The 13,212-nt window shown below is 48.2% G+C and overlaps 1 protein-coding gene across 3 annotated transcripts in view; it reads left to right on the top strand.

The window, feature by feature from the left end:
* ASAP1 (ArfGAP with SH3 domain, ankyrin repeat and PH domain 1) overlaps positions 1-13,212 on the top strand; it is a 344,270-nt gene that overhangs the window by 272,424 nt on the left and 58,634 nt on the right. For all 3 annotated transcript variants that reach the window (XM_047783238.1, XM_047783241.1, XM_047783239.1), the window contains 2 exons: positions 7,465-7,565; positions 9,347-9,416. In XM_047783238.1, coding sequence (XP_047639194.1) covers positions 7,465-7,565; positions 9,347-9,416 — 171 coding nt within the window. The remainder of the gene's footprint in view (positions 1-7,464; positions 7,566-9,346; positions 9,417-13,212) is intronic.

Below are 13,212 nucleotides of genomic sequence, written 5' to 3' on the forward strand. Positions count from 1 at the left end.
CAGATTGACAAACCGACTATTTGTAAATTCCTAAAATTTCTGAAAGGGGTTCAGGAGTCCAAAACGAAAACAAACCAGGCCTCCCCACAAACCACGGGAAGCCCTGCACTGGCAACACTCATCTTTAAGCAAGCTTGAGGGTTCTCCTGATGGAGCAACACTAGCCCTCTCCTCCTGCCTCCCCAAAACCAGTTTTTATACACACGTCGGATTTTCGTATAGCAAGAGGAGACTGCAGCCCTGTAACCCTGAGCTCCTGCCAACCCCTGGAAGCAGGCCTCGGTGGGCAGGGAGGTATGTGTGCCATGTACACACACCATCCAGTGTCAGCAGCATCTGCCCCTGGGCTTTGAGACTCCTTAGAAGGTGCTTGTTGGAGTTCCCATCATGGCACAGTAGAAATGAATCTGACTAGGAACCATGAGGTTGCGGGTTCAATCCCTGACCTCGCTCAGTGGGTTAAGGATCCGTTGTTGCCATGAGCTGTGGTGTAGGTCGCAGATGCGGCTCAGATCCTGCACGGCTGTGGCTGTGGTGTAGGCCCGCAGCCATAGCTCTGATTAGACCCCTAGTCTGGGAACCTCCATGTGCCGCGAGTGTGGCTCTAAAAAGCAAAAAAAGAAGAAGGAGGTGCTTGTCGCTGGGCCTAGGAAGAGCTGTCTCCTGGGAGGACTTCTCCAGGTAAGAGCACTAGGAAGACCCGCATAGAGGAAGTAAGAGGTAGATCCCGGGTGGAGAGGACTGCGGGGTTTGTTCTGGCCAGTGTGCACTTAGGCACCTCCTCGCTTTGTTTTGGCACAAGGAATTACCTCCCTTCTGTGTGTGCAAGCCTTTTGGGGGGAAAAAAGGAACCACGACAGTCCCTTTTTGTTTTGCATATAGACTGATGGAGTCTGCTCGGGCTGGCTGGACACCACAGTTGGCTGTAAGCCTCCTGTGTACATCAGGAAATGGACTTGGTGTAGTCTAAATCCACCCCAAATTAATAAATGATGGGAGTTCCCGTCATGGCTCAGTGGTTAACGAATCCGACTAGGAACCATGAGGTTGCGGGTTCAATCCCTGGCCTTGCTCAGTGGGTTAAGGATCCGGTGTTGCCATGAGCTGTGGTGCGGGTCACAGACGCGGCTGGGATCCCGCGTTGCTGTGGCTGTGGTGTAGGCCAGTGGCTACAACTCCAATTAGACCCCTAGCCTGGGAACCTCCATATGCTGCAGGAGTGGCTCAAGAAAAGGCAAAAAGACAAAAAAATAACAATAAAAATAAATGATGGATTTTTACTAGTGCTATAGTCAGAGTCTTTTACAAGTAAAATTGATCTTTCACAGCATGTCTGTCCCATTCTCATGCTGTTTATCATCTCTTTTCACCCAATATGTTTAGCAGGTAATGATTTTTAACGACTTACTAAATATGAAAGAAGGCTGTCCACCAGAGAGTCTGCCATAGCGCTGCTATTTGAGGAGTATAAAGTGATCTAAAAAAGCACCTGAGGGAGTTCCCGTCGTGGCTCAGTGGTTAATGAATCTGACTAGGGAACCATGAGGTTGCAGGTTCGGCCCCCGCCCTTGCTCAGTGGGTTAAGGATCTGGCGTTGCCGTGAGCTGTGGTGTGGGTCGCAGACGCGGTTCGGATTCCGTGTTGCTGTGGCTCTGGCGTAGGCTGGTGGCTACAGCTCTGATTTGAACCCTAGCCTGGGAACCTCCATATGCTGCAAGAGCAGCCCCAGAAAGGCCAAAAAAACCAAAAAAAAAAAAAAAAAAAGGACTAGAGAGAGTTCCCATCGTGGCACAGCTGAAACGAATCCGACTAGGAACCATGAGGTTGAAGGTTCGATCCCTGGCCTCACTCAATGGGTTAAGGATTCAGCATTGCTGTGGCTGTGGTGTAGGCCGGTGGCAACAGCTTCGATTAGACCCCTAGCCTGTGATCCTCCATATGCCGTGGGATTGGCCCTAAAAAGACAAAAAAGAAGCAAAAAAAAAAAAAAGGATCTGAGATGTCCTCTTGTGGCACAGCAGGTTAAGGATTTGGCATTGTCACTGCAGCAACTTGTGGCACTAATGTGGCATGGATTTGATCCCTGGCCTGGGAACTTTCACAAGCCATGGGTACAGCCCAAAATTTAAAAATAAAAATTAAGAAAATTAAAAAGAACCTGAGACGTTAAAAGCAACTATCAAATCATTCAGTCTGCTCACCCCGACTGGGTTCAACCTGACTCCATTAAAGGAAGCTGCAAGAATTTGAGCTCTAAATGGGATCCTTGGATTTTGGGTAGACTCATTTTTTCCTTGTCAAAATTCTTAAAAAAAAAAAAAAAAAAAACCTTGGGACTTCCCATCACAGCTCAGTGGTTAATGAACCCGAACCCGAGTAGTATCCATGAGGATGCAGGTTTGATCCCTGGCCTTGTTCAGTGGGTCGTGGATCTGGCATTGCCATGAGCTGTGGTGTAGGTCACAGCCATGGCTTGTATCCTGAGGTGTTATGGCTGTGGTGTAGCCAACAGCTGTGGCTCTGATTCAACCCCCTAGCCTAGGAACCTCCATATGCCATAGGTGCAACCCTAAAAAGACAAAAGACAAAAAAAAATCTTTACTGACTTATGGCAGGTGTTCTACGAAGTTAATTGTCTTAAGCTTTTATAATAGCCTAATGTTCCAAAAGAACTATTTGCTAAATAACTTTTCTTTTCTTTTTTTTTTTTTTTGTCTTTTAGCCATTTCTTGGGCCGTTCCCACGGCATGTGGAGGTTCCCAGGCTAGGGGTCGAATTGGAGCCGCAGCCGCCAGCCTACGCCAGAGCCATGGCAACTCGGGATCCGAGCTGCATCTGCAACTTACATCACAGCTCACGGCAACGCCGAATTCCTAACCCACTGAGCCAGGCCAGGGATCGAACCCACAACATCATGGTTCCTAGTCGGATTTGTTAACCACTGAGCCACGATGGGAACTCCCTAAATAACTTTTTTTTTTTTTTTCATCTTTTCTATATCCACTCCTGTGGTATATGGAGGTTCCCAGGCCAGGGGTCTAATCGGAGCTGTAGCCGCTGGCCAACACCACAGCTCACAGCAACGCCGGATCCTTAACCCTCTGAGGGAGGCCAGGGATCAAACCGCATCCTCATGGATGCTAGTCGGATTCGTTTCCACTACACCACAAGAACTCTGAAAATATTTAATTTTTAATGATGCTATCCATAAAGCGTTTTTATTTGCTCTGTCTCAGTAGCACAGCCTAGTTTGCACACTGTTTTGCTCATCTTTCCTTTCACAGTATCAGATACGTTGCCTGGCACCCCAAAACTACTCAGTAAATATTTAGTAAGAGGAAACCCAAGGAGTCCTTTGCCCACTCCATTCATACCTTACATTAGAAATCTGAAGTTTCTATAAATAGCTTTTTGGTTTTAAATTGGATGCTGGAAACATTTATAACCCATTGAGTCAACGAGGGAATCACTGCTTGCAGTTTTTAAAGGTTTGACATTTTACTTCTTAATACATTTTATATGTTAAGAGGGCTTTCTAATCAGAAAGTAAGGTAATTTGTGCTGCTAATAGAGAGTGGGAAATTGAGCTAGGAAATAGTATCATGGTTTCATTTTACAGTTTACATGTCTTGGCTCACATCATGGAATTTCGCCCAGGTTTTAGTTTAAGTTGTTTGTTTTTGGTGTTTGTTTTTGTTTTTGTTTTTTTGTTTTGTTTTGCTTTTTTAGGGCCAAAGGTGCAGCATATGGAAGTTCCCAGGCTAGAGGTCGACTTGAAGCTGCACCTTGCCAGCCACAGCCACAGATCTGAGCTGTATCTGCGACCTACACCACAGTTCACAGCAGCACGGGATCCTTTAACGCAAGGCCAGCCAGGGATTGAGCCTGCATCCTCATGGATACTTGTTGGGCTCTTAACCCACTGAACCACAACAGGAGCTCCCTGTTCATTATTTAAGTTTAGTTTTAGATTGTTTGCCTGAGTGAGTTTCTTATTTGCATTCCTCTTTCCACCGTATATGTTGATTTTTGTTGTGCTATCAAAGGATTCAGAACCTGTTTCATTCCTCTGGTTGTGTTTTCTTTCGTTTAATTAATTATTGTTAACAATCCAAGCTTTACTTTTGCGAAGAAGAGAATCCTCTTTTCATTAATCTGGAGTGGCCTGCTAAGCCATCATTTGCCAAAGTACAGAAATAATCATCTAGGTGGCTTTCTGAGGCCATAAAACTCAGTAGTTAATTTAGGGTTGTTGATGCTAGATTCTGAATCCCGTTGCTTCCTTCCTTCTCAGTTTAATAGAATAGGCCTCTGAGGTCAAAGCCTACATTTCAGGGACATGATTCACCTTTACTTTTTATTTATTTTTATTATTTATTTTTGTCTTTTGTCTTTTTAGGGCCACACCTCACGGCACATGGAGGTTCCCAGACTAGGAGTCAAATCAGAGCCACAGCCGTTGGCTACACCACAGCCACAGCAACTCGGGATCCAAGCCAAATCTGCGACCTACACCACAGCTCACAATCCTTAACCCACTGAGCGAGGCCAGAGATCGAACCTGCATCCTCATGGATACTAGTCCGTTCCTTAACCACTGGGCCACAAAGGGAACTCCTTGATTCACCTTTAAAACCATGTTTTTCTGATGTAAAACAAGGCCTACTCAATCTGTTTGTTTTTCAGAATTTAATGTTCATTTAGGCCAAAAATAAATATATGTAAGGAGCATCTTAAAGTAGTAAGTTTACAGGGTATACGTTTTTATAAGTTAGCATCTGAATCCTTGTTTTTGTTCTTTGGTTTGGCTTTGGGTTGTTTTTTCTTTTAACTGCTTCACCTGCAGCATATTGAAGTTCCCAGGCTAGGATTCTAATTGGAGCTGCAGCTGAGGCCTATACCACAGCCACGGCAACACAGGATCCAACCTGCATCTTCAACCTGCACTTTGCTGCAGCGTCGGATCCTTAACCCACTGAGCCGCAATGGGAACTCCTGCATTCTTGTTTTTAAGAAAGATAAGTGTTTTTATTTTGAGAACTCGGCATTTATTTTAAGGCTTTAGCAAACCAGTGAAGGTAAGAAATCCATAATTTTAAAGCATTCACAAGACTAGGAGTTATGTGGACAGCTACAGAGATGTTAAAGACAAAAAGGGTTCCAAGGAGAGAATTAGCCTTTAATGAGAATTGATATTCAAAAAAGAACCAATATTCAAGGATATTTTTTATTTTGTTTTTAGCATTCTGGGCGGTATAGGTGTGGCCGAGACCCCTGACCTCAGATCCATAGTTGAGTAATTTTCATGTGATTTCATTGGTCTAAAGCAGAGGCTCTGTAGATTTCATTTGTCCCTGCCTCTTATTTTGTTCCATAGCCCAGGTCTTCACCATCTGATCCGATTTTCTGCCCTAATTGTTCTTTATCAGTATCATGGACACGTTGCTGCCTCCTTGAGTAGATGCTGTGTGTCACTGTCCTGGGGACTGTCACTAGAGGCCTTGGTGGGCAAAAGCCTTCTTTGCCTCTTTGGTGTGTAGTCTCTCGGTCATATCATCATCCAGAAAGTCCCCCCCACCCCCACCCAGGGAGGACAGAGTGGAGCAGATTACTGTGAGTTCAAGGCTGTGGACCCTGGTTTAAAAGTAAACATGAAGGGGGAATTTCTTCAAGATTCCTATGCCCCCTTCCTCCCCAGATGATTAGTTTTCCAATGAGATGTTTCAGCTGGAGGGACTCTGGCCCTTTAAAGACAAAGGAATGACTTATTAGGAAAATGACTAGCATTTATAATAACCTCTTTGCTCTTAGTCAGCTTACCTGGTAAAGTGTGCGGTCGGCTCTGTTACCTACACGAGAGCGCAGGACAGTGAGTGGCCGAAGTGGGAGCGTCCACCTTTGAAGCGGGCTGTATCCCCGGCAGCGCGTCCTCGGCACCTCCATGGTCCTAGGCCTTTAGGGGGTGTTCGGGGCGCGCTTTCGAACCCTGAGCTCATCACGTGTAGAATAGCCCTACAAGGATGTGTCATCCAACAGGCTTTTTCCTCCAGGTTCATTCACGTTCATGCACATTCACCGAGCACGTGCTGTCTGGTCCAGAGGCTCCTGGGTGCTAGAAAGAGGCCACCCTGGCCTCCGGGGCGCGCTGTGCACAAGCTGTGAGTGTGTAACGGCCGGTTCAGCTTCCTGTCCCTTCACCATCGCATTTTAGGGGTTGCTGATACACTGGATGTTCTTACTGCATTCTCTTCGCTTGGAGAACGGGCATCTTCCTACAATTTGTCACTCTTGGTAGATTTTCCAAGTAATTAACTAGCTTTCACTCAGGTGTTGATCCTTTTACACACACTTTGTGGTTTCTCAGCCCTTTTATCTTGGAGAAACATGTGCCTCATGCTCTTCCATTCAGCTTTTTTGTTCCATTCTCAAATGAGCCGAAATGAAACGTAGTAAAGATATTTTATTGTCCTATCACCCAAAGTTTATCATGATTGTAAAGGTTGTGTAAGAGATCTGGTATTAATTATTTTTACAATGATGTTTTCTCTGTGTGGTTAAATTGAGATAATAAAACCCTCAATGAAATTAACTATATTTTCAAATGTTTTGCCTTTTTTTTTCTCTTGCTTTTGCCCTTCCTGCTCGAAGTCTAGGAGAGTAAGTCAATGCTTTTTTGTGGGAATGTACTGTCCTACTTCTGTGTCTAAAGCCCCGTGTTCTTTTCCAGTTCACCATCGTTAGTTTATTTTTTATGTTTCCGCGGTGTAAAGGCTGCGTCTGGTCACGCAGTTTTAGAAACGAGGGGGACTTGTCCGTGGATGTTCCATCAAGCTCGTTTGCATCTGTGTTGTTCTGTCAGCCCTTGTCACCGTGTCACCACGTCATACACTTTTCTCTGCCCTAGAATCATCTGTTTAAATTAAAAGCATAGCTACGGGTATATTTTTGCAGAGCACTAGTTTGTTATGAGGTAAGAATTTCACAGTGGATCTTAACTGCCTCACTGAGAAGTGGACTTTTCATTGTGGGTGTTTTCGCAGAACCCGTGAGGGAGGGAAGGTGTGCCTAAGGGAAGAACTCCCGGGGTGCAGAGCTTCGTTTGTGGCCCGCGTCAGCCCCTCCAGCCCTGCCCGTGCTCGCCTCTGCTGCCCAGGGAACCTGGTTGCAGTTGTAGACTGGTCTGTCACTGCAGTGCGTTTGCTGGAAGTAGAGCTGGGCTTTGAACTAGGGATGGGCGATCAGGGCCCCAGGCCCAGCCCTGTCTCAGACTTGCTTGTGATGCTGGCAATGACGGACCCGCCCAGTTTCCTCCTCTAGAAAAAGGCAAAGACCTGACACCTCTCCAAGTCCCGTAACTCTCCTCGCCCCAGACCACCAGGCACAGGCACAGGCTCCGGCAGGATAGAGTCAAGGATTTGAGGACCCTTTCCGGCGTCTGTCTGATGTGCGGTCTCTCCTTTCTAGGATTCCCAGAGCCGGCAAGGAGGGTACAGCATGCACCAGCTCCAGGGCAACAAGGAGTATGGCAGTGAGAAGAAGGGGTACCTGCTGAAGAAGAGTGACGGGTATGTATGTACGTGGCCTGGGGGAGGCGGGGGTCCCTATGTGCTGAGCACACATGCAGCGTCAGTAACCCAGGCACCTGTCCCAGCCTCCTGGATAGGGAAACAGCCCAGCTTCAGACCCTTAGCACACCGTGCTCCTCAGGTGAGTCTGAGATTTAACCTGCTGTCTTTAGAAGCGGCAGTAGCGGGTCTGTGGTCCCTCAGTGACTGTGACTAGTAACGTTCGGTCTGAAGGAGGCAGGACTGAGCAGAGCGTGGGCCAGCATGCGGCTCGCCCCGCTCACTGGGTGTCTGCACTGCGGGATTCTCTGCAGGATGCCCCCCGCCCTGCCGCCCACACCCCTGCACTCCTTCCTTGTCACTTAAACAATTAGGACGCAGTTTGAAAAACAACTTTTTTTTTCTTTTCTTTTTTTTCCCCCATGGCCACACTCATGGCATATGGAAGTTTCTGGATCAGGGATCAAATCCGGGCAACACCAGATCCTTTAAACCCATTGGACAAGGCCAGGAATTAAACCTCTACTTCCGCAGCAACCCAGCCACTGCAGTCAGATTTCTAAGCCACTGTGCCACAGTGGGAACTCTACAACTTCTAATGTTTAAAAGTAATTTTAAACCTTTACAGGCCGGTGTTCTCTTGTGGTACAGCGGGTTAAGGATCCAGTGTTGTCACTGCTGTGGCACAGGTTAAGGCATTTATCAAGAGCAGTTGCTTTATATACACTTTTCCAAGTATTTTAGAAGGTGGACTTTATCTTCCTGAATCAGACAGAGAAAGTGAGTCTCTGAGAGGTCAGTGGCCTGAGGAGGGCACACGGCTCAGGGTCATGGCAGCCTAAGTCATGGCTCGTCCACACTGGCACGTGTCTAGGTGCGCCAGACCACCTTCCAACAGGAGGTTCCTTTTCCCGAGCTCGGCATGGCACTCTCTGACCCCACGGGAAAGTCCTTGGTCTGTCCCTTCAGGAGCTGTGCTGGCTCCAGCAAAGTCTCGGGAGTGTCCACAGAGGTGGGCGTGGGCTCTGGGCAGTGGCAGGGGCTGACGTGCTAGGGTCCCCCCTCCTCTGCGGACCTGGAGGCTCGGCATAAGCCACCTCTAGTAACCAGAAAGGTCACTGCTTCTGTGTTCCTTTCCTCGGCTTTCTGAGCAAGAAAATGCAGGGTTTTGTTTTGTTTTCTCAGTACACAGTGTGAGAAAACCTCCTGAATAAAAGCAAATTAAATAAAATGAATAAACTGAGTTAGGACAGTTCCCGTTAAGTTGAATAACTTCTTAGGTTGGTTGCTTAATCTTTTAAAATATGTTGGCAGAGAAGGATGCTGCTGCCCTGGGCTTCGTGTCTGGGGAGTGCATCTTAACCAGCTTCTGTGAGGGAAGATGGGTTGATGCGGTTGCGGGTTCAATCCCTGGCCTCGCTCAGTGGGTTAAGGATCTGGCGTGGCTGTGAGCCGTGGTGTAGGCTGCAGACGCCTCTCAGATCCTGTGTTGCTGTGGCTGTGGTGGAGGCCGGCAGCTGCAGCTCCAATTCGACCCCTAGCCTGGGAATCCCCACGTGCTGCGGGTATGGCCCTAAAAAGCAAAAAACAAAAACAAGATACTGTGCTATAATGAGCATCCTTGTGTATGCGTACTAGTCTGAATTGCTCTCCATCTAGGATAGTAAAAGACAGCCAAAATTTTCTGCTTTGCGTGATGATTTTTGGTTTGGGGGTTGGTGTTTTTTGGTCGTGATCGTTGCGTGAACCAAGTACCACATCAGGTTGTGTTTCCTCTTTAGGCTCCGGAAAGTGTGGCAGAGAAGGAAGTGCTCCGTCAAGAACGGGATTCTGACCATCTCCCATGCCACGGTGAGTGTCCAGTCATTTACTGTGCTGTGTCTGTGCTGGTTTCTGGGGGGCTGGAAAGCAAATATGTGATGTATCCCAGCCCTGAGAACTTCCCCAGTATGCTTGATGCATGGAGGGTTTAGAAGTTTCCTTCACAGAAGAAATGGCTCATTTTTTTTTTTTTTGCTATTTCTTGGGCCACTCCCACGGCATATGGAGGTTCCCAGGCTAGGGGTCCAATCGGAGCTGTAGCCACCGGCCTACGCCAGAGCCACAGCAACGCGGGATCCGAGCCGCGTCTGCAACCTACACCACAGCTCACGGCAACGCCGAATCGTTAACCCACTGAGCAAGGGCAGGGACCGAACCCGCAACCTCATGGTTCCTAGTTGGATTCATTAACCACTGCGCCACGACGGGAACTCCGATGGCTCATTTTTTTATCCTGCCTTGTTCTCTTGCTCCACCAGAACCTTTTGACCTTTGCTCTCTCTTATTTTATAATATTGTCTTTTGGGAAATATTGCTTGTTCTGAAAAACCTGACGTTTTCTGAATTCTAAAGACGCCAGAGAATGTCCTTTATTTTTTTTATTTTTTATTTATTTTTTTTTTAGGGCCACAGGTGCAGCATATGGAAGTTCCCAGGCTAGGAGTCACATCAGCGCTGTAGCTGCCAGCCACAGTCACAGCCACGCCATATCCGAGCCACATCTGCCACCTACAGCACAGCTCACGGCAATGCTGGGTGCTTGACCCACTGAGCGAGGCCAGGGATCAAACCTGTATCTTCACAGATACTAGTGGCGTTCATTTCCACTGAGCCGCAATGGGAATGCCAGAATGTTCTTCATTTGAAACGCTAATGTAGGCAATGAAAGTATGTGTTACAGTGCTCCGTCTTTTTTAAAATTGTTACTCCAGAAAACACCTCGGTATGTTAAAGGATAAAAACATTTATAAGTAAAACAGTCAAAGAATGACATGGCCTCAGTTATGACTCCTCTTTCTTTAGGAATAAAAGCAATTTAATGGAAAGTGGAAAATAATAAAACTAAGTTACTAACACATTCTGTTTCCCTTCAAATTGTTGCATATATATATACATGATATAGTTAAAGCGAGTACTTAGAATATAGCAGAATGTGTATTTCAATGCTTCGTATCACCCATTTCTAACTAAAAAGTCCCATAGTAACAAAATCCATGCACGTGTCAAAATGGTTCCGTCGTAGTGGTAGCCAAAGAAAGACACAGTGAAGGAGTTCGTATTTTGCCCCTTTAAAGGGAGCAAAAAGTATTTTTTAATCTTAAAGGTGCAAAGATGGAAGAAGATGTGACAGAACAGGAGCGGAAACGGCAGAGCACACGGAGCGTCTGGACGGAGGCTCCCGAGTAGAGCTGGCGGTCAGAGCTCAGTGTCCTGTGCCGACGATGCCCCCCAGCTCTGCGAGCGGGGCATCTCTTCCAGGAGAGTAGGAAAAGGAGAGGCGCACTTGGGACCTTGGCAGTGTTTATCCTCAGCCAGGTTTAAATTTCCTCACTGAGGAGGAATGGACGTAGCGCCTGTCAAGCACTTCCACGTGCCAGATGCTCCATAAGGCCCCCTCGGCCTCCCTCCGGCCCACGCGGCATCACGGTCTTCATCTCTCAGCTGGAGAAACTGGGGCACAAAGAAGCACCGTGACCGGGCTGGGAACGGGCAGTCGGAAACTCAGACTTGGCCTGCCGCCTCCGTCCCTGCACCCGCCTCCGTGCAGGCCCTTCTCGTCGCACGGACTGCCTTCCTTCCCCCCGGGGGCACTTGGTGGGTCCTGTCTGCCCCTCTTTCCTCAGCCCCTTCGTAGAGCCAGACACACGGGTGGCGGTTCGTACACGCCTGTGGCCGGGCCCTTCCGGGTTGATGGATCCGTGCCTCTTAAACGTTACGGCCTTTATGGAACTTGAGCAGTTATGTCACCTCGGCCCCTTTCCTCCTGCAGGACCCTTGGGCTGAGTCCTCAGAGGCCTTCAGCTCCCCTCAGCCCAGCTGAGATTTTTAACTATCCTCCCAGTGGGGACAGGCCGCCCGTGGGGTATCAGACGTTTGTCCAGTTGGCAAACATCTGTCAGTCGTTGTCACTGAGGCTGGCTAACAGCTCCTCATTTATTCAGCAGTGTTTCAGTGAGCTTCCACTCTGCCACATGCTGGGCTAGGCCCCAAAGGTGAACAGCTGGATAATGAGGTAACTTTGACCTGCTCACATTTAATTCCATGCACTCTTAGCGTGTGAAACAGAAGCCCTGGAGTTCCCATTGTGGCACAGCAGAAACGAATCCGACTAGGAACCACGGGGTTGAGGGTTCAATCCCTGGCCTCGCTCGGTGGGTTAAGGATTCGGCGTTGCTGTGAGCTGTGGTGTAGGTCTCACACAGCTTGGATCTGATGTTACTCTAACTGTAGCATGGGCCGGCGGTTGCGGCTCTGGTGTGACCCCAAGCCTGGGACCTCTATATGCCTCAGGTGCGGCCCTAAAAAAGCAAAAAAAAAAGAGACCCTGTGAAGAACTTCTGATAGTAATAAGAACGTTAGCTGATACTAAGTAAGCACTTACTGAGCCCAGTTATGGAAGGGGCTTTATACAGATTATGTAACCATTGCTACCCCCTACCAGATCCACCTGTCGTGAAGAGGGTGAGGTATCCTGCCCACATCCCACCGCTGGCACATGCTAGGGTTTTACTCTTAAAACCCCTGTGAGGCATTAATGGTCTGCATTTGCTGGCCTCGCCGAGACCCACCCTTCTCATTGCTGTGGTGGTTGAAATATTTGTGGGCCCCGGATCATAATGGCTTCTGATCGCAGGCTCCAGGACCAGCACACTAAGGGCATGGGGTGGCACTTCCTGAGCACACACCCTGGGCTGGGCGCTCGCTGTTCAGAGCACGTCACTGCCGCCTGCCTGATAGAGCTTCGGCTGTTCCTCTTCTGTGGGTGATGAACCGGTGTCCGTTCCAGCCCTGTGGGTGTGACAGTGGGGAGTCCCACCATCTAATTTTGACTTTCCAAAGGCACTCCTGCCGTCGCCATCCCATCGCCGTCGTCACCTCATGGTGGCTAACATTTTTGAAATGCTTACCATGTGCTAGACATTCCCCAGTGCCTTGATGGATGGTGGTGACATTTAATCCCTGACAACTCCTGAGTTATAGGTGATATTATTACCTCCGTTTTACAGGGGAGAGAGTCGCGGCTCAGAGAGGTTCATCCTCCACCTTTACCCAGCTAACAGGTGGCACAGCTGGGAATCTGGTACAGGCATCTGTCAGATTTGAGTCTGAATGCCAGCTTTGCCATTTACCGCGTGACCTTGAGAAAAGTATGTAACTGGTAGAGGTGCGGGTGGTGATTAAATGAGACAAGATGCTGTGGGGGGGCCATAGTTAATAGTAGTTGTTGCTGGAATTCCTGTTCATGGCTCAGTGGTAACAAACCCAGCTGAGGACACAGGTTTGATCCCTGCCCTCACTCAGTGGGTTAAGGATCCGGCGTTGCCGTGAGCTGGGGTGTGGGTCAAAGACACAGCTCAGACCCCAAGTGGCTGTGGCATAGGCCGGCAGCTGCAGCTCCGATTTGACCCTTAGCCTGGGAACTTCCATATGCTGCAGGTGTGGCCCTTAAAAAATAAAAATACCGGAAAAAAGTAGTTGTTGCTGTTAGTGTCACCTCCTCAGATGTCGTTGGTGGGACTGAAATCTCTTGACAGGCAGACACTCCTGCTCCAAACATTAGAAGTTGTTGTGGGTCCACCTGTCCTGTGCACGGACAGATGGACCA

This window comes from Phacochoerus africanus, chromosome 6 (genome assembly GCF_016906955.1).
Source record: "Phacochoerus africanus isolate WHEZ1 chromosome 6, ROS_Pafr_v1, whole genome shotgun sequence".
NCBI classification, from domain to species: domain Eukaryota; kingdom Metazoa; phylum Chordata; class Mammalia; order Artiodactyla; family Suidae; genus Phacochoerus; species Phacochoerus africanus.